Source organism: Chinchilla lanigera, unplaced genomic scaffold (genome assembly GCF_000276665.1).
Source record: "Chinchilla lanigera isolate Chin_1 unplaced genomic scaffold, ChiLan1.0 scaffold00005, whole genome shotgun sequence".
Lineage (NCBI taxonomy): Eukaryota > Metazoa > Chordata > Mammalia > Rodentia > Chinchillidae > Chinchilla > Chinchilla lanigera.
Genome location: NW_004955406.1, coordinates 12,140,563 through 12,164,961, shown reverse-complemented (window position 1 = coordinate 12,164,961; position 24,399 = coordinate 12,140,563). Strand labels below are relative to the sequence as shown.

The 24,399-nt window shown below is 37.2% G+C and overlaps 1 protein-coding gene across 2 annotated transcripts in view; it reads right to left on the bottom strand.

The window, feature by feature from the left end:
• The window catches only part of Prrc2c (proline-rich coiled-coil 2C), a gene marked incomplete in the record, with an annotated part of 78,195 nt that overhangs the window by 305 nt on the left and 53,491 nt on the right, over positions 1–24,399 (bottom strand). The window contains 15 exon segments of one of the 2 annotated variants that reach the window (XM_005374839.2): positions 1–1,632; positions 3,737–3,973; positions 4,821–4,947; positions 5,380–5,483; positions 5,888–6,106; positions 7,415–7,522; positions 7,747–7,978; positions 8,898–9,034; positions 9,590–9,702; positions 10,978–11,181; positions 13,785–13,986; positions 16,216–16,317; positions 19,606–19,698; positions 21,161–21,412; positions 21,546–21,734. In XM_005374839.2, the coding sequence (XP_005374896.1) occupies positions 1,375–1,632; positions 3,737–3,973; positions 4,821–4,947; positions 5,380–5,483; positions 5,888–6,106; positions 7,415–7,522; positions 7,747–7,978; positions 8,898–9,034; positions 9,590–9,702; positions 10,978–11,181; positions 13,785–13,986; positions 16,216–16,317; positions 19,606–19,698; positions 21,161–21,412; positions 21,546–21,734 (2,577 nt within the window). 2 annotated transcript variants of the gene reach the window in all.

Genomic DNA, 24,399 nt, shown 5'->3' with positions numbered 1-24,399 from the left:
ATCAATAGCAGCAACAGCTTTTCCAGGTTCTGCAGTCATCTGAACAGAATTATAGACATCCAGCACACTCCATTAAAAAAAAAAAAGAAGAAAGAAAAGAAAAATACCCAGAAAACAGCAAAGTTCTGTTACTGTTGTGGTACCTGGCACCATTTGTTTTTAATTAGCTTCTTAATCATCATCTGGAAAGAAAACATTCTAGAGTAACATCATTAAAAACAGCTCTGATAAAGCACGGTCACTACTACGTATCATAAAGCAGGTACAAGGTATTTTACATTCACAGAGGTATGATACAGTACTGTCCTACATCTATAATACTAAGGATACAATTAAAAAGGCATTATTTCAGACTTGATTCTACTGTTCCAGCAGAGGGCCCGAAGGGTGACATGACATAGCTCTGTAAGAACGCACTTTCTCAGATAGGATGTGCTTTCATTACGGCACAGTTTACTCACTCTCTTCATGAACATCAGCTAAAAACCGTTTTTTAAAAACCAGGGGTAAAAACAAGAAACAGGGAAAAAAAGGATTCATACAAAGATGAATGAGTGAAGGCAAGCAATATTTAACCTAACTAGTATTTTACCGAATCTGTCATGTTTGAAAGGTTAAGAGCTCCACTGAAGAAAGGAGATGCCAAGGAGTAGTGCTTAAAAGCTTCGGACCACAACCAAACACAGCATCATTTCACAGAGAAGTAGTAGGCAACCACCACTCATCTGGGTATGTTCAAGGACGCTGACATCAGTATTTAATCATCTGCTCGCTCATCCAAGAAGAAGGGGAGATCAGTTACTACTGTACTTTGATTTTGTTCAACCCAATCACCATGTTACAAAAATAGCAAGCTGCCATAGAAAAAAATAAGGTTCCTCTGTCCAGCACCAGTTATCTGCAGTTCTTCACCTGCAAGCCTAGGAACACTACAACCACACCCAAAGAACGTAAGGGAGCAAAGAAACTGTATCTGATGTATTAGCTGGGACCACTACTTTCTTCAGGCTGAGCTATTCCTGTGTGGTGTTACTTCCCTCCTATTTCTGGGGTTTCATTTACCCATAAAGATTTCTAGATTGAATTATATGCACTTAAGGAGTATGTGCATGTATCTGTTTACAAAACTCTGACTGAAGATGCCTGGCTCTCAGCCAAGTGATGTTGTACAGTAGATGCAAGCTCGCAAAGCCTCGCAGTAGGTGCAGCAGCTCTGTGCCAGTCTCCTTCATTCCTATGTCCCTTGTGCATCCCCAAGCTCTGTACAGGATAATGTCACAAACCATTCCAGCCCCACGGCTGCTGGCATTATCTGACTTCATTCTTCCCACTTCCCCTCCCGCTCCCTCAATGCCCTGCAATAAACCATGTCCTTTAAGATTTTGTTTCTTCAGTTTTGATCGCCTGAGGTTTGATTGGTCCAGTCCTGACAGGTTTGGTGGCTATGGTGGATGTGGGGGGTGGCTTCTCTTCTACTTTTTCCTGACAGACACCAGGAGGGTCTGTCAGTGTTTCAGGAGGTTTACTTGAATCACTGTCCACTTTCTGGGCTTTGCCTCCTATCTGTTTGCTCTGTTGCTGTTCAGAGAAGAACCGTTGCGTGGACTGAAGAACCTCTGCTCTCTGTTTTGCCTTAAAAAATGAGAAACAATAATTGAAAATGCTGCAGTATTACCAAAGCCTGTCAGATCAATCTCAGTTCAAATTCTTTCACCAATTGCAAATCAGTTTTCCCCACACTGATTTGGCTAAAGCCAAAAATACCTCATTGATCGATCAGCTTTTAATGCATAGACTTCTTCCTATCTTTGGAAACATTCTGTGTGATTTTTTACATTTGAAAGAAGACCACCTCCCACCATTTTTCAGAGTCTGCCCTCTTATAAAGAGTAAAACAAAATTGCTGCTGGTTTGTATTCTTCTGGAACAGCTCACTAATACCAAATTTTACTCAGGGAGGGTGCTTGCAAGTCTGAAAACATACATGTAACACTTCAAACTTCGAGTTATCAACATGTGGTCTACAATGAAATGAAAAGGAAGCACTTATATTGTGGCATTACCAACACCTAGGACCAAATGTCTTGTGGCTGAGTCCTCTTCCCACAGCTCTCTTCTGCAGGGGAAGAGCATCAGAAATTAGTAACTACAACTTCACTCGATCACTAAGTTCTGATAGCTCCTACCACATTCTGAGCTGGTAAAATAATTTCTTAGTTTTAAAGACTATGTGCCCCAAAGAATATACTTACGTCAATCTGTAAATTATACCATCGTAACATACACAATTAAAACTTAAGTTTCTCTATCTCTTGCACATACAAAAAACCCTTCACGTTCTATTGGTAACCTGTACTATCCAAACATCTAAAGCAATTTTGAAGGTATCTATATACTCTCCCATCCCATTAAAATTATTAAGCTCTAATGTCATTTCTAACATGAGAATGTGTGAAAATCAAGTGCCAAAAAGCCAGGAGCAGAACTAGAAAACATGGCCAAATAATCTCCAAAGCTTTTATGCATACTAGTAGTTCTAGTAATAACAAATATGAAATTCCTAGGTACATAGCCTAATAAAAGTAGATATTTAATAAGAGTTTTACTGCAGGGCAGTCATTAAATTTGATTACTCAGCATCAGAAACACAAAGGATGTCAATCCAGACAGAAACATTCATTAGTCGACAGAATTCGCTAACAAGATCATCACAAACATGTTTCTAATTCAGAGTAAAGCATCACTGTTCACATTTTCCTGTTTGTAAGCAGTAGGCTTTTCTTTGTTCTACTCCAATCTATGTAGTGACAAAACCACTGAAATCATTTAGATTGCTGTAGTCAACCCTACAGTAAACACAGAAACTCCAACTGGCTGTACAGGCAGACAGGTAAGGTTTATGCTATAAAAACTGTCCCCACACAGACTCCTGAAGGCACTCCTCTGCTTCAGCAAACCTCGTATTTATTTGTGCCTTTCATCAAGAAGGATCCCAAAGTGCTTTCCTGACTTCTTCATCGAAAACTACTCAATTCACTGTGGAGCACAGCCACCTCAAGCGGCAGGTAAAAAAGAACAACGGCTCAAGAACAAAACTGTACTTGAATGACTTGTGAGGGAAGAAAAAAAATCAAGATACTCAACATGTCTTACCCATTCCAGAGTTTTCACATAACCATAATTATATAATAAGGGCCTGGGATATAGCTCAGTGGCACAGGGCCTGCCTGGCAAGCACGAGGTCCTGAGTTTGATTCCCAGTACCAAAAAAATTTTAAAAATTAAAAAAAAATTATATAGTAAGCTAGATGGGGTAGGAGGGAAGGGAAGGAAGGGAAGGAAGACAAAGAAAAAACCATGAAAGAAAAAAAAAAGGAAAGAAAATGGGGAAGCTTATAATAATCAGTAATACTTTTTTGCTATTTCAAAAAATCTAGTATCCAAACTCAGATCTCCCTCAAATACTATTTTTTTAAGCAATTCATTTGGCTGGAATTTATCAAATCTTAATTTATGTGTATAGCTGGGGGATAGGGTGGGGGAGAACAGAAAAAGGGAAAAAGGTGGGGCGGGAGGAATAAAAATAGAAATTAAAAAAAAAAAAAAAAAAAGAACAAATACAGTATCTTGCTGCTGAGACAATGAATGCCTGGATACACGGTTATGGGTCCAGAGCATTTTAAGACATGGTTCAGAGACAGACTCTTGCTCTGATGGCTGTTAACACTGTACTAACCTTCATGTCTTGTTCAGCCTTCAACGCAGCCTGGGCCTGATTACCTCTGACTCCAGATAGTGATCCACAAGGACCCCTGGCTACATGTGGCAAACGAGCATGGCTCATGAGGCCTGTGGTCAGCGGAGGAGGCATCTGACTGGCCAGTGCCATTGGTGGCCTCTGAACAGGCGCTGGGAAGGTGTTAGTATGTGGGGCTCTTACCAATGGAGGGACCAGGTTAGGCTGAGAGAGAATCTGAGTGAAAAAAACAAAACATACAACATTGAACTGTTAAAAAAAAAATTGCCAACTAAACCAGGTTGGCTTATCCCAGAGTAAATCTGTGCCCATCCTGCCAGTGAAAGAATTGTGCCATTTCATTAACGAAGAATATACAGGTCATGCTCGGATAATTTAACAGAAAAATTAGGCAAAGCATGCTGTGGTACTTCAGCTGGTTCTAGCACCTCAGCTGGAAATTCTACAGGAGGGACAGAAAGGCTCTTAAAGTATCTTTTGAAGTTATAATTGCAGAAAAGGCACACATCTATATCCAACATAATCTGAAGATAAATAAAATCAATACTAATTCAACAAATGTGTTTCTCAGGCACCGATTCTAATCTGAATTTTATCAGTTTTAGTCCTTCAGCATGATCAGCAAAGGGAAGAGTAGTCACCAGTTTACACATTTTTGGAAATCTTTACTTCAACTGGACATAGGTATCTTAAACAAAAACCATGATAAACAAAAAAATCTACTTTAAACCTAGAAAACTTCAAGCACTGGGACCCTTCACTTAAAAGTTAACTTCCTCAAAAAAGATAAAACAAACAGGACTCAAATTATCAGAGCTGTGTGGGGAATCTTGAATATTTCTATTGTCTGCTTTAAAACTAAACAATTACTACCTGTGCCTAGCTATAAACTGCAACAAAATATTTTTGAGTATCAAATTTACTGTTAATATCAGAAATTTTTTCAATCGAAACTATACTTCTTAACTGGTTGACATATGATAAGATTATAAAAGCAGAGACTGAGTCAGATTAGCAATCATATGCAAGTAAGTAACACTCATTCTTACTTCTAGCTGCCTACCTGGGGTGCAAACTGTGTAGGAAAAGGCTGTGTCATCCTCACAGTGGCCGGGGTTGACGGGAACTGCTTCTGATAGACAATGCTGTTCATTTTGCTGGACTGGCTGTTTGGACTGGTTGAAGTAGCCCTTGGGAAGAAGTCATCACTGGTCAGTAATGGTATTGTTAAGTAACAGTACTAAAGTTTTATAGACCTTGTTCTTGCTATTTGTATCATACTTGGTAGTTGATAAAAATTTATAAAACACTATGGCTGGAGAGGCAGAGGTAAGAAAGGAGACTAGCTACACTTGCCTTGTAGTATTTTCTTAAAATACACATAAACATTTTAGACAAAATTACAAGACATGTCTTATTAAGTACTTTTTTCTTCAACACAGGATAGATGATATAGTATTTACCAAAACAAGTGGTGATTGATTATTTTGAAATTTTATAAGCAGATTTTTTTTTTTCCTGTACCAGGAATTGAACTCATGCCCTTGCGCTTGCCAGGCAGGTGCTGTGCCGCTGAGCTAAATCCCCAGCCCCTTATAAGCAGATTTAAATGTCCATTTTACCGGAAGGGACTAGATGTTGGTGTGGTGCTTCTCCCGCCGATTGGAGGTGTGCCTGGTTTTATATCAATGCCACTTCCAAAGGCTTTTAGTTCCATTTCAGACATCTAAGGAAACAGAGAAAATAAGCTTAACATTCCTGCAACCCCATGTGCTAAGTGCTGTGTTCAATGTCCAAACATGAAGGCTTAATCTAGGAAAGGGCTAAAAACCTATCAGTCGGGCTTTAAATTTCATGAAATTATCGGGCCAAACAGAGTTAGAATTAAGGATAAGGCACTCCAAAAATCCAATCTTTCCATAAAACCTGCAAGTTTTTATTAGTAGACAAATCTAAGAGCAGGTCAAACACATTAGTAATAGCATAACATAAATAGTATACTGGGATTTAAGATTTTCTGTGGGGTGGTAAAAACTGATGCGTTTTATTTTTATGGACCACACAAATGCACCCATCTGAATGCACGGCCTTAAATTCTCAAATAAACTCCACAAATTCCGCTTCACTTACTTTCCCTGTAGTTGCAATCATGCTGTGTTGGGTTCCAGCAGGAATTAACCCTCTGAAAGGCTGGCTAACTTGTGCAGGACGGCTCAGACTCTGCGCCTGTGCTTGTGGGGGGGTATGCTGCAACGGGGGCTGCAGAGTCTGTGGCAAAGCAATCAAAGGTTGCCCTGTTGATCCAAAGTTAGGCAAGGAAAGCTGGGAAGCTGGTAAAGGTACTGTAACCTAGAAAACAAGCAAACAGGAACTGTAGTGATTTGCTTATAACTACTGCATACATATCCCTAATGTCTACATACAACTCTTTAAATAATTTTTTAAAGTAAGATTTCAGATAGAATACATCTACTAACATACTTCAGATATAAGAATTTGCTTAGTAACTACCTCCATTTTTTTTATGTACAAACCCAAAATGCAATGTGTAGCTTAATGACAAGAACACTATAGAGCAACTGTATCATTGTGAATATGATATACAGTATTTCTGAAAACTAAGATGGCTAAAATTTCACCAGGCATTGTAATTTTTTTCTTTTTTTTTGGTGATAGGAACTTGCAATATTTCCTGGGCTATACTAAACCTATGGGTTTGAGTGATTATCCTCTTGCCTTAGCTTGCTGAGTAGTTGGGACTACAGACATGTACCATCATACCTGAAGGGGATATAAACTTACAGGTTCACACATAATTACGGTACTGTTAATGTTTCTAGCAGTGAGGCAACTATATAAATGAAATAGTTTTGACTATCTTGAAATTACCCACTGTACATGCCAAATAGTTACAAAATACATGACACAATTGAAGAAAGTAGTTACAGGTCCCACATACTTTTTGTGTTTTTGAGTCTGATCAAAACAATCTCTGACAAGAAAAAGAACTTTGAAATTTTCATATAAACACTATATTTAATCTTACAGTCAGTAAGATAGTTACAAATTGTTTCTTAAAATAGCCACCAAAGAGTCATGAGAAAATGACTGAAGTTTTTCCTTGTCCTCTGGGCTTCCACTAACTTTTGAAGAGTTAAGGTGATTAGTGATGTTACTGGACAAGACATCTGAGAAAATCATGTATTGTTCACTGAAAAGCATCACTGAATCCATACACGTGAGTTATCAGTTATTCTCTGCCACAACCGCCTGATATATTATATTAACCTGCCTGACGGTCCTTAGCCTTCCTTCACCTGTAACACTCCTGGCAAGCCACTTAACTGCATATATATTCTTGAAAAAATGATTTTCAAACTTTTATATTCATGGATTCCTTTGTTAAAATAAGTGGGGAATCCATGTTTTAAAATGAGATAAAAGCCACCAATAACTGAAAAGAGGATGAGGGAGTGAGGAGACAGGTATTAATGGAACTCAATGAAATACCTTCCACTTGCAGTAGGCCCTATGGAATTGCCTGGGGTACCTCAGTAAAGTCTGAAAACCACTCCTCCCATTCTGGTTCTACAGAATTCCCAAACAATAAAAATAATAATAAAGAAAAGGAAGGAAATTTACCATGCCATAGTTTACCTGCTGGAGAGCACTCGGTGACTGGGCAGTGTTATAAAAATTTGTCTGACCAGGTTGTTGTACTTGTCCAGAATAAAGATTTGAGGCCTGGGTAAGATTTGCTCTAGCCTAGAAAAAAATGTTATAAAGAGACAGGGGTTATCAATTCAAAGCAATCTCTAATAATACTAGCATAAGATAAAAAAGAAGACCGCTCTTTTTTTGTAATTGTATCTTTGGATGTCCAATATTTCTTACCTTTTTTTCTTTAAAAAATGTTTCTTTAAAACAATCTGAATGTTTTTAAAAATCAGGAACCCAACGATCATGCATTATTCTGGCTCTAGCCTTACCTGGAGAAGATGTGTATCAATCAGCTGAGAACCTCCTAGTCCTGATGCCTGCCCTAGCTGATGTTCATACAATATAGGAATAGGCTGAGTGTTTGAAGTTTGTTGAAAGGCAAGACCAGACTGTGCCTTGGCAAGTTCCTGGTGCTGGACGGCTGGAAAGTTGTGGATAGCAGTGCCAGAAAGGACCACAGATGGCTGGGATAGGCTGCTCTGCATAAAGGCTGGCTGAGATCTACGTAAGTATTAAAGAAGAAAAGGTTGTATTGTAAGTTAATTTTATTTAGAATCCAAAATGATCAAGTACTCTACCACAGAATTCAAGAAAAGAGGCAGAGAACATGCACTGTTTAAAGGAACTTGTAGGGGCTGGGGATTTAGCTCAGCGGCAAAAGCGCTTGCCTGGCAAGCGCAAGGTCGTGAGTTCGGTTCCTGGTACCGGAGAAAAACCAAAAAAAAAAAAAAAAAAAAAAACTATAAAGGAACTTGTTTCCAGATTTAAACCCCGTATACAACAAAGCTCTATAGAGCTCCAAGGGTCATGTAGAAGTCATGGGGAAAGACTGCTCTCCCTGACAGACTGGTTGTCCTTTACCTCTTAAACTATGTAATGATTCTCATGTGTTCACTATAAAGCTGAGAACCAAATCTGTTTTTCTCTTTGGTAACATTCTAGTCCTAAAGAGATCTGGATTTATTATCGCTAGTAGCCATATCACGTTAATTTTTATTTAGATCCTTTACCCATTTTCTGTGATTTCTGACTGTTAAAAGGTTGAAATCACTTCTTCAAGGTTTGAGGCTCGCCTTTTTTCTTTCTTTCTTTTTTTTTTTTACAATAAAGTCTGGTTAAACTTACAGGAGACTGAGGTTCACAATGTATAATCTGCATGTTTAATTATTTACTGTGATTTATAATACGATCATCCCAGCTTTTGGGGGGAAGAAAGAGAGCTGTGCTGACTATGGAAAGGAGAGCCCGTAATTACATTATTTTTAATATTACAATTATAACTTTGTTTTTGAGAGTCTTGTTGTGTAGCCCAGGCTGGCCTCAACTTCACAGCAATCTTCCTGCCTAAACCTTCCGAGTGCTGGGATTACAGGCATGCACCACCACATCCAGCTACAAATGATATTTTTATACCAATTACCTATATGGTTGAAGTGAGGAGCTGAATAATTCCTGAGCCTGGGAAACAGCAGGTCCAGCCCCCAAACTCAGTTGAGCTTGATGCTGGCCTTGCAGTGGTGCATAAATAGGGATCGGGATCTGCTGCACTGATGCTGGCTGCAACGCAATGAAAAAAAATCATTTGTACAAAAATGCAATGGACATCATACCCGTTAACAATAACACTCAAGTAACAATTTGAGACAAAAAAAGGATTAAAGGTACCTCACACCAATTCCCTTTTATATTTGTCGTGAGGAGCTGGTACTTGTACATAATACATCTTCACGTTTTCATCCCCTCCCTTCCCACCGCCTCCCTCCACATCGCCTCCCTCCACCTGTTGGTTACCTTCCCCAAACTTTAATACCATGGGAGTTCTCTTACATGAGAAACTCAAATACAATAAAGAGCAAAATAAAAGACAGACAACAGAAAACAAGAAGCTAGATCTTTGCAAAGAGGAATGTAAACATCAAAATCCATTACTTATTTTAAAACTACTAAGCTTTGGTAAATTGGGGGCAAGTTTTACAGTTTTGTTAACAGCCTATCAAGATAATCTATGAGCTGGTTATAACTTTAGAAAGTCCATAATTTGTAGTCCAAGATAAGTGTAACAATTACAAACCAGAAACAAACACAGGGTGGAAGGTACTCCTAGAGATTTACCTGAGAGAGACCTGGCTGGAAGCCCTGCTGCTGAGCCAGGGATGGGGGAGCCAATCGTGCATGTTGGGTATTAAATAAATGACTTGTGTCCATGTAGAAAGCTGGGATTTGAGCTGTAGACCGATAGGAAAAACAAGCAGTAATGTCTAATTTTGTAATTTTTCACACAGTAAATAACAAATTTTATATATTTCAAATTAATTAAGCTCTCTGAAAACAGAGCAGCCAATAAAAAAAACTAGACATGTGAGACGATGCAGATGCAAAGCTTCTAGTAGAGACGTACATATAAATTAAATGATGAAATTCTAGTACTAATGAGGTCAGAACAACAGACTCGGTCAGAGACTGTCACTGGGCTATGTGTGGGGTAAAGCTTCACATAAAAAGTCAAAACAAAACTCACTGAACTAGCAAATCTACTCCAACTTTAAATCTACCTACTAGAATGAAAATTTCCCAAAATAATTAATGTTTAATAATTTTAAATGAGTTTGGTAGATTCTTAACACATACTATTTTTGTGACTTGTTTTCATATAGAGAGTGATACATTACAGAGAACTTGTACCACTCTTCATTAGTCATTATCATAAGCAATACTCAAATGAACACATTTACAGTTTATCTGCATGAAATTACTTGTTAATAAAGCTGTTACTATAGGGGGTATGTGCATGTAAGTTCTCAGATACTTTTCAGAAAGAATTACGTCAATTTATGCACTTAAAGCATTATTAATAATGCCAGGTATCAACAAGTGCTGGTTATTATCAGTCTTTCTATGAGAGGTAAAAAATAGCATCACTTTTTATTTACTGCTCTTTACTTTGAACTTAAATCATTATTGGGATTAAATGCAAACGTTTCAGATGCTATTCAGTAGGACCTGCTACCCTACTCCACTATGTAATTTTCTTTATCTGACATAAGATCAAGCTATGAAGTTCAGGCTGGCCTTGAACTTGTGACTCTCCTGCCCTAGCCTCCCAGCTGGGGGAAGACAGTTGGGTACAATGTTGCCCCACTATTCCTTGTTCCCTGTCACCCAAGAAGTTCATTATCTATTGTGAGACTGCAAGCACTACATGGTTTTGCTATTTGATCAGAATACTGCCCTGGGTATAAGTTATTTTGCAAGTTATTACATACGAGTTTGTCATAAATATACAAAAAATAACTGGTAATAAAATATACTTTTTTGGTCTTCTGGCTAAGATCAAGTGTAGAATGTGTTCTTATCAGTTTAGTTCATATGCAGGAAAAAACTGCCAAGAGCCCCATGATTTAGCTTTGTATGTGGACATATTTAAAAATACTTAAACTTGAAGGTTTGAAACATTTTATCTTCATTTCAAAATTCTTTATATTCAACCCTAAAAATATTACCTGCTGCAGACTGAGACACATACACTTGTGGACTCTGTTGCTGCTGGGCAATAAGGGAAGGCATACAGCTTAACTGTGAAAAATGACTTGCAGAAGGCAGGCTGCTTGTCTGTAATTGCTGGGGTTTCACTTTACAAATATTTGGAGGGTCTGATGTGGTTGTAGATTTCGTACTCAAAGAAGAGGTAGTATATGTACCAGCTCCTGTATTTAGGGGAGGGATAAAATAAGGGGAAGACAAAACATATTTAAAAGTGCCACTGCTGTTCACAGTACCAACTAACAACTGGAAAATTAATGCTTACACCCGTTAAGTACAGTAGGTCTTCTGTAACTGTGGATTCTACAATTACACCATGTTAGGTATCAGAAATAATCTACAGGTAATCTGAAGCACACCAGAGAGTGCACACAGGTCACACGCAAGTAATATGCTGTTTTTATACAAAGGGCTAGACACAAACTCACAGATTTCGGTATCGTGGAGATGGAGTTCAGGAACCTACCTCTCCTGGACACCGAGGAATGACTGCATGTATGTACTGCCTCAAGCCAAAAGTGGCTATGAGGCAGCTTACAAAAGGAAGGAACACTCATCATTGAATTCACCCATGATTACAAAATTTGGAAAAATGTAAATAGTAGGAAATTAAAAGAAACAAAATACAAACCTCATAACATAAGGAGCCCAAGGGCCTACAGGCCTTTTATAATTAAACCTCAAGTTATTATTTAGTTTTTAATCACAAAAGGATAATCAATAGTTTCTTTCATTTATGACAAGGCATATGTATAACATAAGAAGACGAAGTGCTGATCTTAGGAACAATGATAAATGTAAATGGCCTTGAGAGGTCTCAACAGCTCCTAAAAAGTCATTTAAAGTTGAGGTTAGATTTCTCACTCTCTTCTGCAAAACTTTTATAGGACCAAAACAAAAACATTAGTGTTTGTTTTGGTTTTTGGTCTTTTTGAAACAGGGTTTCGCTATACAATTCAGGCTGGCTTTGAGCTACTTTTTTTTTTTTTTGTTTGTTTTTGTTTTTCTCCGGTACCGGGAACCGAACTCACGACCTTGCGCTTGCCAGGCAGGCGCTTTGCCGCTGAGCTAAATCCCCAGCCCCCTGAGCTACTTTATAGCCCAGGCTGGTCTTGAACATATAATGATCCTCCTGACTCAGCCTCCTTCTCACTCCAGCCTCAGCCTCTCGAGTGCTGGGATTACACGTGTACACCACAACGCACAGCTGGTGTCTGATTTAAAAATAAGATAAATATAGTTATTATCTTTTGCCCTAAGGTGATATACCACCCAAGTGGACCAAGATTCAGGTGCCTCTGTCTTTCCAGGTGAGTCTCCATCAGCAGCATGACTAGACAACAAAGTTCTTGTTAAAAATAATCCTTGTCAAGTCAAGGTGAGTGGAGATAATCTAAGCCTGGAAAAAAGTCCTTGGATATTAAACAAATAGTCCCTTTATTTCCTAATCATCCTACCACAGTCTCCTTCTGTTTCTTGTGCAGTAACTGCACCCCAAGTACGCTGGAGCCCAGGTTGGTCTAGTGGACAGACATGAAGGTGCACTGGCAAGGGCAGCGAGGAATCTTAGAAGAGTTTTAGAAGGAAGGGGGAAGGGACAAAGTTGGAAGAATGTTTCATGTGAAATTGTAATGCAGCACAAAATCTGAGTTGGTCTTCATACATACTTTGATTTCAGAAAATACAAAAATAAATGTGCTGTAATCCAAAGACTAGCTTTTTGGCATTGAAAACTAGCACGTAGTAACAGAATACTGAGAAAAAACACTGCAATCATCAAATTAAAAGCTAGTCAAAGAATGTATTTCTGTGACAGATATTTTATATCTACTAGGAAGGAACCTGACATTGCTTTGGAAACAGCAGAAGACAAAGGAAAGGTTTGAAACAAAATCTGTTTTCAACACAAGAAACATGGTTGCACATAGGGAAAGGGAAAAGGGGATGCTTTTCTAGAGACTCGTGTTTTAGAAACATCTCCAGTGACTCTTTAGGAACCACAAAGCCTCCAAATAGATCGTTCAAGGGAAAAAAAAAAAAAAAAAATCACACATTAGTGAAAATAAAAGGAAAAAGAGCAAGAAAAACATTTTCTAATTGAAGACACAAACAGTTTCCTTTACGAAAAACAGAAGCCCACCAAACGAAAGGATTTCATCCTTTTCTATAAATAGAAGCTAGAAATTCTCTATGCCTACTTCTCCAAAAAAATATAAACTGACCCAACAGGTTTAGGCCAAAAGTGCCCTTAAAATAGATACAGATGGCAATAACATCTAAGAACTGTGGGATTCTACTTTGGCGAGTATCTACTAGTGATCAATACACAAAAACTGACAAAAGGTAAACTCCACAAAAGAATTTAGAAGAACCTCTCACCAATCACTTATCTGTGCTATGTGTATATCCTATACAATAAATATCAATATTTATTGATATATTCAATTTTATTGAATTGATATATTCAATTGATATTGATATATTCAATTTTATTGATATATTCAATAAATATCTATCAAACTAAAATTCTGAGAAGACAAAGAGTGACTAGGAGAGACAAGTTTTACTGAAGTGCTGGTAAGTATCTCACATCTTTTGTAAATAATACTTTATGAGGGGATATTGAACAGAAATTTGAAGTAATTCGAGGTATTTCTCTGGGGATGTAGATCAGTGCTACAGTGTTTTCACAGTATGTGCAAAGCTCTAGGTTCAATTCCCAGCACCACAAAAAAGTATTCAAGGAAAGGTCCAAGGAGCTCTCTACCTGACAGTGATGTTGTAGGAGTGACTGAAGCAACAGGAATCTGAGGCACAGACGCACTGGAGAATGAGCTGTAATTGGCAGTGCCCGGCCCGCTGGCACTGCTGCTGACTCCACTGGGAATAGGAGGGGCTGTAGAAGTCACTGGAGAACCCTTTTCCCGTACATTTGGAGAATTCTCCCAGGCTTTGCGCGCAGATTCCATCTGCAATCAAATGGACATTTGTTGAGGAGGAAAAAAATGTTAGTACAGAATTAATATACATATATGCACACATGTACAAAGACTATAAAAATATGTAACATCTACAGCTTTCAAATTTCACTTGCTCCTTCATCTTTGCTCCTTATTCAAACTGTGTATGTGGGTGGGAGGTAATTTAATTGTTTCTACAGACTACTTTTTTTTCTTTGGTTTTTTGAGACAGGGCATCATGATGTGATTGACTGGCTAAGTGCTGGGATTACAGAGAACTTTTTGACAGCATTAGGAAACTTAGAATTATCTAAACATAAACTCCACCACCTACTGGTGGGTAAAAAAAGGGGCATCTAATGCCTTTCTTGTAGCCTTTTGAATTGTGATCCTGGTATTTTTTTGGGTAACCATCTCATTGTTTAACCCAGGCTAGCTTAAAACTCACTATGTAGCCCACCTGGCCTCAAACTTTTCATCCTCTTGCCTCAGCCCCCAAGTGCTGAGATTATAGGCATGAGACACCATAACAGGCAGCGTAAATGGCAGAGAACGGGTTTTATCTCAACCTATTCAGAACAGGACTATTTAACAACCTTAAGACATTATATAAATACCACCTATATATAATTAGGTTTTCTAGTAGCTACATTTTAAAAAAGTAAAAACAGAGTAACATTAATTTTGGTAACATTTTATTCAACTCAACTGCAGTGATAATCAACATAAAATTAAAGTTACAATTTAACATTAAAATTTCAGATGCAGCATCTATTTTATTCTACACTTGTAACGCACCTGAATTTGGACTAGCCATAGGTTCAGTGATCAATAACATCGAGGAAATACCGGGGTAAAAGGAAAACCCAAGGTCAGTATAAGATCCAGTTGTAATCACTCACAGGAGGGTACTTCCTACAAGTTTCATTTCTAATAGCACTGTTAGGAAGTTTGTGGTTCCTTTAAGTGGCAAATTCTAAAATTTTAACTTACTCTAATTTTTAGAATTTGAAAAACAGTAATATTTTACCCTGCTCCCCTAAATAATGACTATTACTATTTCTTAATGACTAATTGTTCTCAGCGTACATTCAAAAACTAGGACACTTATGTTTGCGTTAAAGTCTTTTCCTTTTCTCAGAATTGTCTTGCTGATTACAAATATATTTCAAAATAAAAGTCTAGAGTACACATTAGGAAATGAAAGCAATTTACTTGTATCACATGAGATTTGTGGGTTAGAGTAATTTAGTAAGAGTGTAATGTCTTTCATGTCAGTTTTGTTCTGTTGATAACACATAAATTTAATATTAAACTGTAGTTAATTTATTAAGCAACAAGAAATGCTGGAAAATATAGGGAAACTAAAAGTATTAAATTTGACATTGTATTTGCTCAGGTAAAATTAGATTTTAAAGTAAAATAGCAACAATTACATAAACTGTAAGTAAAGAACAGATGGAGAAGGAATTGGCAGTAAACATAAGGACTGGGTAAAAACAAGTGCTATAAAGCACAGGCTGTTATAAAATTTTATAGTCTCAATCTTGCATTTTTAAGCCTTTTATAAAGAAGTTGGAAGGCAAGGGACACAAGTGATCAGGAAGTTGGAGACTTAATTAAGAGTTCATAATGAATGCTGGCTAGGGGGCAGAACAATTTAGCTTCCTTTTTTCCTACTGAACATCACCGAAGAGATTCACTGTGAAGGAGTGCAGCATTAGGAACAGCTGCATAACGGGTAAACTACTTGCTGAGATTATGAACACTGCATCAGTGAGACAGAGTTCAAGTAGTCTTAACTCAATTATAAAAAAGAACTGATACCACTCAATATCAAATAGGAGATAAAAATACAAACCAAAACCTCAACATCAAAAAGTGTTAAAATATTTTGTCCACGTACAAGGTACTACTTTTGTATATAACTAATATGTCCCTAAATTAAAATATCTTAAGAACTCAATGCAAATAATCACAAAGTATGAATATTCTATATTTTTAAAGACAAAATCTGTAAGAATTAGGCCTCACTTTAAATATAAGGATATTCAAAATAACAGCTAAAGGTTTTAAAAAGCTAATGAAATTTTAAAGTGTAAATATGACATCACTCATTTCCACAGCATAGTATTGTAGCTTACAACATTAAAGTAATAAAAATACCAAAAGAATATCGTTCACTTATGTCCCCTTACATGCAAAAATGAAGGACCTTAGAGACGGATGCGTACGTACCTTGAAGGTGAGGCTGAAAGTAGTGGGAGGAACTGAAGTGAGGCTGGAGCTCTGCGGAATGGCCTCCCTCTTAGGAAGAGGGAGGGTGTTGGGCAAGGGCACCTGAAAAGGCAGGTGACACACATCACAATGTAGCTGAGGCTGCTACAAAAACTCCATTACAGGTAGTGCGCAAGTATTCTAAGGGTGGAGCTTATTTATCATCAGAGCCAAGAGGACTATCTGATTATTTAACAGCCACATTGTTTGAGAAACACAGTCTGTCCCAAGCATAACGTAGACACTGGAAGGTGCTTCTCCCTTTTTAAAGTGCATCTGAGTCACCACAGATTGCTGTTGAAATGTGGGTTCTGACCCAAGTGGCTTGAGCTAGAGCCTGGAACCCCTGTATTTCAAATTACTCCTAGGCACTGCTGCTGCTGAGTGGCAAACTGCACAGCAACTCTCTAAGGAGCTCAACTTCCACCACATAAGGGGGTCCACAGGTTCCATCAGCATTAACATGGCAGTGAAAAGGAAGTGATGTCTGGAGCAAATGAGGCAATAACACCAAGCAAACTGTTTGGCTAGGTTAGTAAAATGACCGTGCCAAATATTGTTAGAAACCTGAAGATACTAGAAACTACTTGTATCTCTTTTTTCTTCCAAGTCTCTGGATCTTGGGATTTCATTATACACTACTGTTATGTTTGGTTCTGACAGTTCACTTAGCTGTTCAGGTAAAAAGACTGGGATGATTAGGGGTTTTTAGATACTCACTTTGTGATATTATGAACTATCTAATGGACATTTGTTATAGCATGGACTACTTAATAGTCTGACATTCAAAATATTTAATGGGGGCTAGGGATTTAGCTCAGTGGCACAGTGTCTGCCTGGCAAGTGCGAGGTTGTGAGTTCGATTCCTGGTACCGGGGGAAAAAAAAAACACAAAATATTTAATGAGTTTAAGTACCAGTTAGCTGAGTTAAAAAAAAAAAAAAAATTAAGCCTTATTTTAAGTATCAGTTGTTTAAAAAAAAAAACAACTGTATTAAGCCTTAATAAAAAGAAGCCTAAAATATAATCCTTTAAAAGGACAAGAGTGCTATCCATAAAAGGGAAGCCCCAAACAGATTAATGAAAAGAAAAAGAACATTTTCAAAAGGTCCCCCAAAATCTTCTACGTAGGACATTTGTTTTTAACACATTAAGCTCAGAATCACTACGTACTTACTCAGTATAAGTAAGCAGCACTGTTAAATCATTCCAAACTGATGAACATTTATAATGTTCCCTGACTCAAACTGGTATTGTTTTAAATATACACTGGGTACATACTAGTAATCAAATGTAGGCTATTCACCTACACACTACACTACAGTAGTTAGCTATATACAAGTCACCAACAGATCACAGAAACCACTGCAGCGTTCATCTCAATATTTTCTTTTGCTTTCTTTTGTTTGCTTTTTGTGACATGGTCTTGCTGTGCAGTTCAGGCTGCTCTTGAACTACCTAGTCCAGGTTGGTCTCAAACTCAAGTGATCCACCTGCGTCAGCCTCCCGAGTGCTGGGATTACAGGTGTGTGCCACCATGCCTGGCTTCATCTGAATATTTTCAATGACAATACTTAGAGAACTCAGGTTGAAAATACTGGCAGAGTGTTACATATATTCTTGAAAAAGTAGTCACAGAAATATCCTATTTATTTTAAATGAGAAAAGATACCAAATTAAAATATAATTAACCTTTCGAGATGTCACTAGTTCAACATTTAACAATAACTAGATCGTGACACCAGAAGCACCTGAAAGGAAATAATTTCTCTCCAAGGTTTCCATTACTTGGGAATTGTGCAAAAATATTTAAACCAATCTCAGGAAGTTGGTATGGGGGAAGAATTTAGCACATGAAGTTTTATTTATTTTTTTATTTTTTTGGTTCTTTTCCGGTACCAGGAACCGAACTCATGACCTTGCGCTTGCCAGGCAGGCGCTTTGCCGCTGAGCTAAATCCCCAGCCCCCACATGAAGTTTTAAAACATCTGAAAGCTGGGCAAATAATATTAATCAGACCCTGCACAGGTCTTATCACCAAGAGAAAAATATGTGATTGCATCTTCTCTGTTCCTTAGCTGCACTGTAAGTCTTGCACCTGGACCCTAAAGTTGGATTCAGAGATCCCTAATGAAGCTCACCTTTCTAAAACTGCATATATGGGATGCTAGAGCGAACCACAACACAGGGAAAAATTAGACAAAAACCAAAGATTTTATACTCAAAGTATCAGTTAAAACCTTTTCGACAAACAAGTGTTTATCTCTAAAAAATATTCTGAAAAGAATGATCAGCATTTTAGGCTCATAGCCTTTGATTATAGGGAGCTATACTTAAGAAAAGAGCAAGCGATCAAATTTCGACCATCTCTGCCTCCCAATCCAGAGACACACAAATAACTTCTAAAATGATCTTCCAAAGTATAACATACGACCACAGCAAATCACCTAACATTTTAAAATTTACGATTTTTGTCTTTTGGTAAGGTAGGCAAAATGATGTATTACTAACTTTTAAGACATTCTTGAATTATAACATAGCTGCTCTGCGAAACTAGGGCTTAATTCACAGCACGACATCACTTAGTGTCACAGTATTTAGGAACCAAACTACTTCACGCATATATTATAGCTTAATTTACACACACACACACACACACACACTGGTGTGACAGGGCACATGTGCATGTGTGCACACACAGGCACATATACCTGCCAGTACTGGGGGAGGAAACTATGGGCAAGAACCACATCTCTGGCCATTTTGAGAGAATTTTTTATTTTTATACAAGGTCTAAATTGCCCAGGCTGGCCTCAAACTTACGCTCCTCCTGTTTCAGCCTCCTAAGTATGCAGAGATTATAAGTGTGTTCCACCATGTCAGCTACATATTTTTTAATTAAAAAAAAAAAAACTGATTCCTTGGAAAGACTATAGTTGTATTTTGATTCTAGTTGTTATACATGAGTAAGGTTTCACTACATGATAAACAGGTATCATTTATTAACAAAGTCATCAAATAAAATGGTGAATTTGTAGAATGTGAGAGCTAAGAATGAAAATTCTTACTAAAATGAGATGAAGAGCATTGGCAGTCATGAAATCAACCCTAGGCACCGCAAGCTTTCATCCTAAATGGAGAACTGGTGACTTTCAGAGAAAAGTAAAATGGTTAGCTATGATTATTTTTACTATTGTAATGTCCTGCAGTGCTCTTAAAACAAACATGCTATCAACTATTTTCCTGGTAAGATTTGAATGCTGGTCACACTACAGTAAGAATAAAAAGTGATGCACTGGAGAACAGTGGGATCCCTAATCAAATCTGCCAAACCTCAGATTGATTACTTACATTATTAACCAAAGTATCCTCCATCTTTGCATTATTAGTAGCCACAGTGTTAGGGAGAGAAGAAGAAGGTGTTGTATAGTCTGTTACAGACTCCTGTGGAAGAGTAATATGGAAAAAAAAGTTTTAAAGTGAATTAATGAATCACTTTCTAAGGACAGCCTAACAGTTGTAAAGTTTTGGAGGAAAGCAGAAGGAGAAGGTGGACATTACACTCATCTCACTTAAATCTTAAATGGAGTAACAGTAGGAAAAATATCACATAGATTTCCCCAATTAAAAGGGTAACATTTCAACTGTTAGTGAGCTCCTATACCTATTTAAAATGCACTGCACAGTACAAGGAGCTGTCAACAGTACCAAATTATTCTTTGGATTATTGAAAGAATTCTATAATGTGTTTCCCACACTGTTTAGCTATCAACTATTGATTTTTGTTTTCTCCTTAAAAGAATGTAGATAAACAATTTTCAAAGTATCAGTTGTTAAAATAAATTAAGATTTTAGGATATATTTTGTTTACTATCATTGATCTCTTCTTTAAATATCTTGCAAATGGAATACTTGAGTTTTCATTTAGGTCAATTCAATTGTACGGCAGTTAAAAAAAGAGAACAATATTCAAATAATATAAAAGATTAAGCTGGGTGTGATGGTACACAGCTGTAATCTCAGCACTTAGGGAGGCAGAGGCAGGAAGCCAGCCTGGGCTATACACAGCAAGTTGAAGGCTAGCCTGAGATGCACAGTGCGATCCTGTCTCAATGTCCCTCTCTGCCAGGGAAAGAAAAGATTAAGATTACTTACAATACTTTATACAAGGTAAATGGTATGTAAATAGTTGTTAAACTGTATTGTTAAGGGAATAATAAGAAAAAATACCATGAATGATCAGTACAGTGCTCGCTTCAGCAGCACACATACTAAAATTGGAATGATACAGAGAAGGTATGATCAGTACAGATGCAGTAATTTTTGATCCTTGGTTGAATGAAGCTATAGCTGCTTACCCTAGATACAGAAAGCTGATGGTAGTTTTAAAGGTATCTTTCATCCACTGTGGCCCCTATATGCAAGTCGACATCCTCTAGTGCTCTACCAAAACAACAGTGACCAGCTCCAACAATGAAAGAAGCTGGCTATCCTGGGCTTACTAAAAGTTTAACCCACTCCTTAAATTCAGAATCTCACCAGTAGATGAGATAAAGCACCACTACAACTCTTACTAGCAAAATACAAGTAGCAGAGTAGTACTACAAACCTAAAGAAAAGTAATCTGAGTTTGTAAACACATTTTTCACTGTAAGCTACTCAAATTGTCCAGAATTAAGAGTAAACTTTCCAAAAAAAGAAAAGAAATATAATTTATTGTGAAGAATTTCTTTACATCACACAGGTGCACCATGAAATAAAGCCTTCTCTGTAGAAGCAGTAACACATACAGATGAAAAACATTATTTCTCCGGGGAAGTGGGATCCAAAACCAGTGTTGCCATTTTCTCATTTATTGAAGCCATGGTCGGCGCATCAACTGAAACAGTAATCACTGCACGCCTACCTTTGCATCAGTGGCATAGTCCGCAGAAGACACAGAGATCATTGTTCCTATTTCTGCAGACATTTCTGAAACTGCTTTGGTTTCCTTTGCTGTTACAGAATCCGTGCTTCTGACAGCAGAGGATGCTGGCTTCTCTTGTCCTTCTGGCTCCACCTGTTGGGCATCTTTTACTTTTCTATTTTTTAAGGAACGCTCCTTTCCAATGGGACCAGGTTTATGTTCTTTGTTTTCTACTGGACTCAAATCTGGAAGCTAAAGTCAATGTTTATGACAAAATGCATCACAATGAAAGATATTAACAAAAATATTCAATTTTAAAACTGCTCTCCTTCAGTGTTAGTGGCATTCCTAAAGATTATACCTCAACTATAAATTATATAGTTACCTTCTGAGCTTTGATAGGTCCTGCTCGTGGCTGTTTCTGCCGCTGTTCTTTAGGTTCAGATATTTTGTCAGTAGATTTTTCTGAAAGCACAGGAACAACTTCATTTTCATTCCCATTTGAAGCTGGAGCACCAAACTGAATGGTGTCAATTCCGATTTCAACACCACTCTCTTGACCATTCTTTGTTCCCTGGTTAAACAAAACAAAACAAAACAAAACTTAAAACCTTGCTATGAAACCAGACAAATTTCACATTTCATGAAATGATTTATATTTGACAAACTAGAGGGCTTTATTTGTTTCTAAGATAATCATATCAGAATTTTACTAGTGAAATACTAAAAAAAAGTGAAGGATAACATTTAACTTAAATTCCAGGGTTCTGAGAATTTGAGGGGAAATTTTTAAAAAGTTTTAAAAAAAGGGACGCATTACAAATATATATTCTACAGAACTACTAGAAATCATTGCTACAGATTTCATTTTTTAGAGTAAGTTAAGCTATAATATTGCAAAAATGTGATTTTTCTGTAGTAGAAAAGTTAATTTGTTTTGAGTCAATTAAGATACTACTGTACTTTCACTTATTAGTTTGTAACATTTTATTTAATCATCTTAATGCAAATTATGGTGACTCTTCTGAAAGAATAAGTTAAAAGCTTTTAAAGTCATTTTTTATTAACATGCATTAATTGAATGAACGGGTTTCACATTAATGTCACTTCTATACTTGCATATGTCACACACTGATCATGCCCACCTCCCTTCTATCCTCCTTCCCCTACCTCTCTCCTAGACCTTGGACCCTTTACCAGGCCCTAACAGTCTCTCTTCTACTTTCAGGTCACCATTTTTAAAAGGAGATTTAAAGCAACTGATCCATCAACTGAGATTAACTGATACGGTGATTACATTTTAGGGGCACTTTCCTTTAACCACGCTTGAAATGATAAGGTGAAACCTAGACAATACTTAGGCTTAAAGTTATCGAAGTCCTGGCTCTTATAAATGTGATTACATACAGGCAAATCACAGCCTTAAGTTATTTTATCATATACAACAAATGTAAAAGCAACAAAGAAAGACACTAGAAAACAGAATAAACAGTATACATATCCCAGGAATCAATTTAGCAGTTACACAGTGAATTTATTGAGCACATTCTTTGTGTTAGGGAATCTAACCTGTATTTTAGAGAGGAGGAGGCAGAGGGGGAGTGGGGAAGAAGGCGTAAAGGGGAAGAATGGGAGAGAAGTGGGAAAGGGGTGGGAAGAAAAGAACACAACTGAGAAGTCAGATAAGGGACATACAAAAATCTACTTTAGAAAAGTAGAAAATTCTTGAGAACATACTGAATCTGAAAGATAAGATCGGTGGAAATTTTCAGGAAAATCAAATACTGTACTTAGTGCAAAAAGAGTAAGCATGGCCAATGAAACTGAAGCAAAAAAGCTACTGGCAGAAGAGGACAAGCAGGAACCCAGAGGAGGTAAAACTTTAGCACACTGACTGAATTCTACAATGGAAAAGTGAACCAAAAAGCATAACCAGGGACAGAGTTCAGCTACAACTTTGATCTAAATAAGGAAGTACGAATTCATATTATCTTTGGCATTCCCAAATTAATTACACTGGTCTGGTTAATTACACTGTCTACGGTAAACACATTTAAGTGTAACAAAGTCATTTTTATATTCACCTTCAAATATAGGCAAATGTATTCAATGTAAATTAGAATAAAAATCTCTTTGCTTTGGTCAATGTTAAAATTCTACTATCAGTTAAGCTTGAAAGTACAGTTAGCAAAATCCAGGATGACTGAAAGCAATTATGTACAAAATTAAGAACTCATACATAGATGAGTAAGAAAATAGGGTTGACAATTATCTTTTTAAAAATATTTATAAAATACATTTAAAACAAAGAATACTAATATTAATAACAACTCTGTTTCACTAGAGTCATTCAAGAAAAAAGTCCCTTCAGGGAATTCCCATCTTATGAAACATTTTAACTTTGTTAACTTAAAATATAATCATGGGAGAAGAAAAAACATTCACACAAAAACACTTCTATCCAGAAACATCATAAATACAAATAAAGAAGGAAGTGTGAGAGAAAAAGGTATTATCAAAATATCTACATTCTACCATTAACTAAAAGGACATTGTAAACACCTTTTTCTCATAAACAGCTACAAAACAGCTAAGAAACATATATAAAACTTTCTATACTGTCCATCAGCATGAAACATATTCAACTTGTATATAATAAATGGTCTTATGATTAATCATAATGTAAATACAAACAAGTAGAAGAACAATTATTAAAGGCAGTTCTAATACCAAAACAAATAAGGCTTACTGCAGGCCTATTATGTAGAAAACTGGAGCGGCATGTGATGACAGTGGCAAGACTTTAAAGAAAGCCAAAAACCAAAATCCAAACCAACACAAAATACAACAAACTCCCTTCTCAACTTCACATACTGTTCCACTTCTCTGTAGCCCTTTGCAGCACAAACTACAGTCCTGTGTTAGTAACAGATGCATTCTGAAATGCACCACAGGGCATCTTTTGTTTTTGTGTGCAAACAATTTACATATACTAAGACTTCTATGACTTTACTAGGTGATATAATCTTATGGGACCACCATGATATCTATGGCGCATCAGTGGCATTTTGTGTTTTGTTTTGTTTTTTGTCTTTTTGAGACAGTGTCTCCCTGTGCAGTTCAGGCTGGCCTTGAGCTCACTTTGTAGCCCAGGCTGGTCTCAAACTTGCAACGATCCTCTTGCCTCAGCCTCCCGAGTGCTGGGATTACAGGTGTGCGCCACCATGCCCAGCATCGGT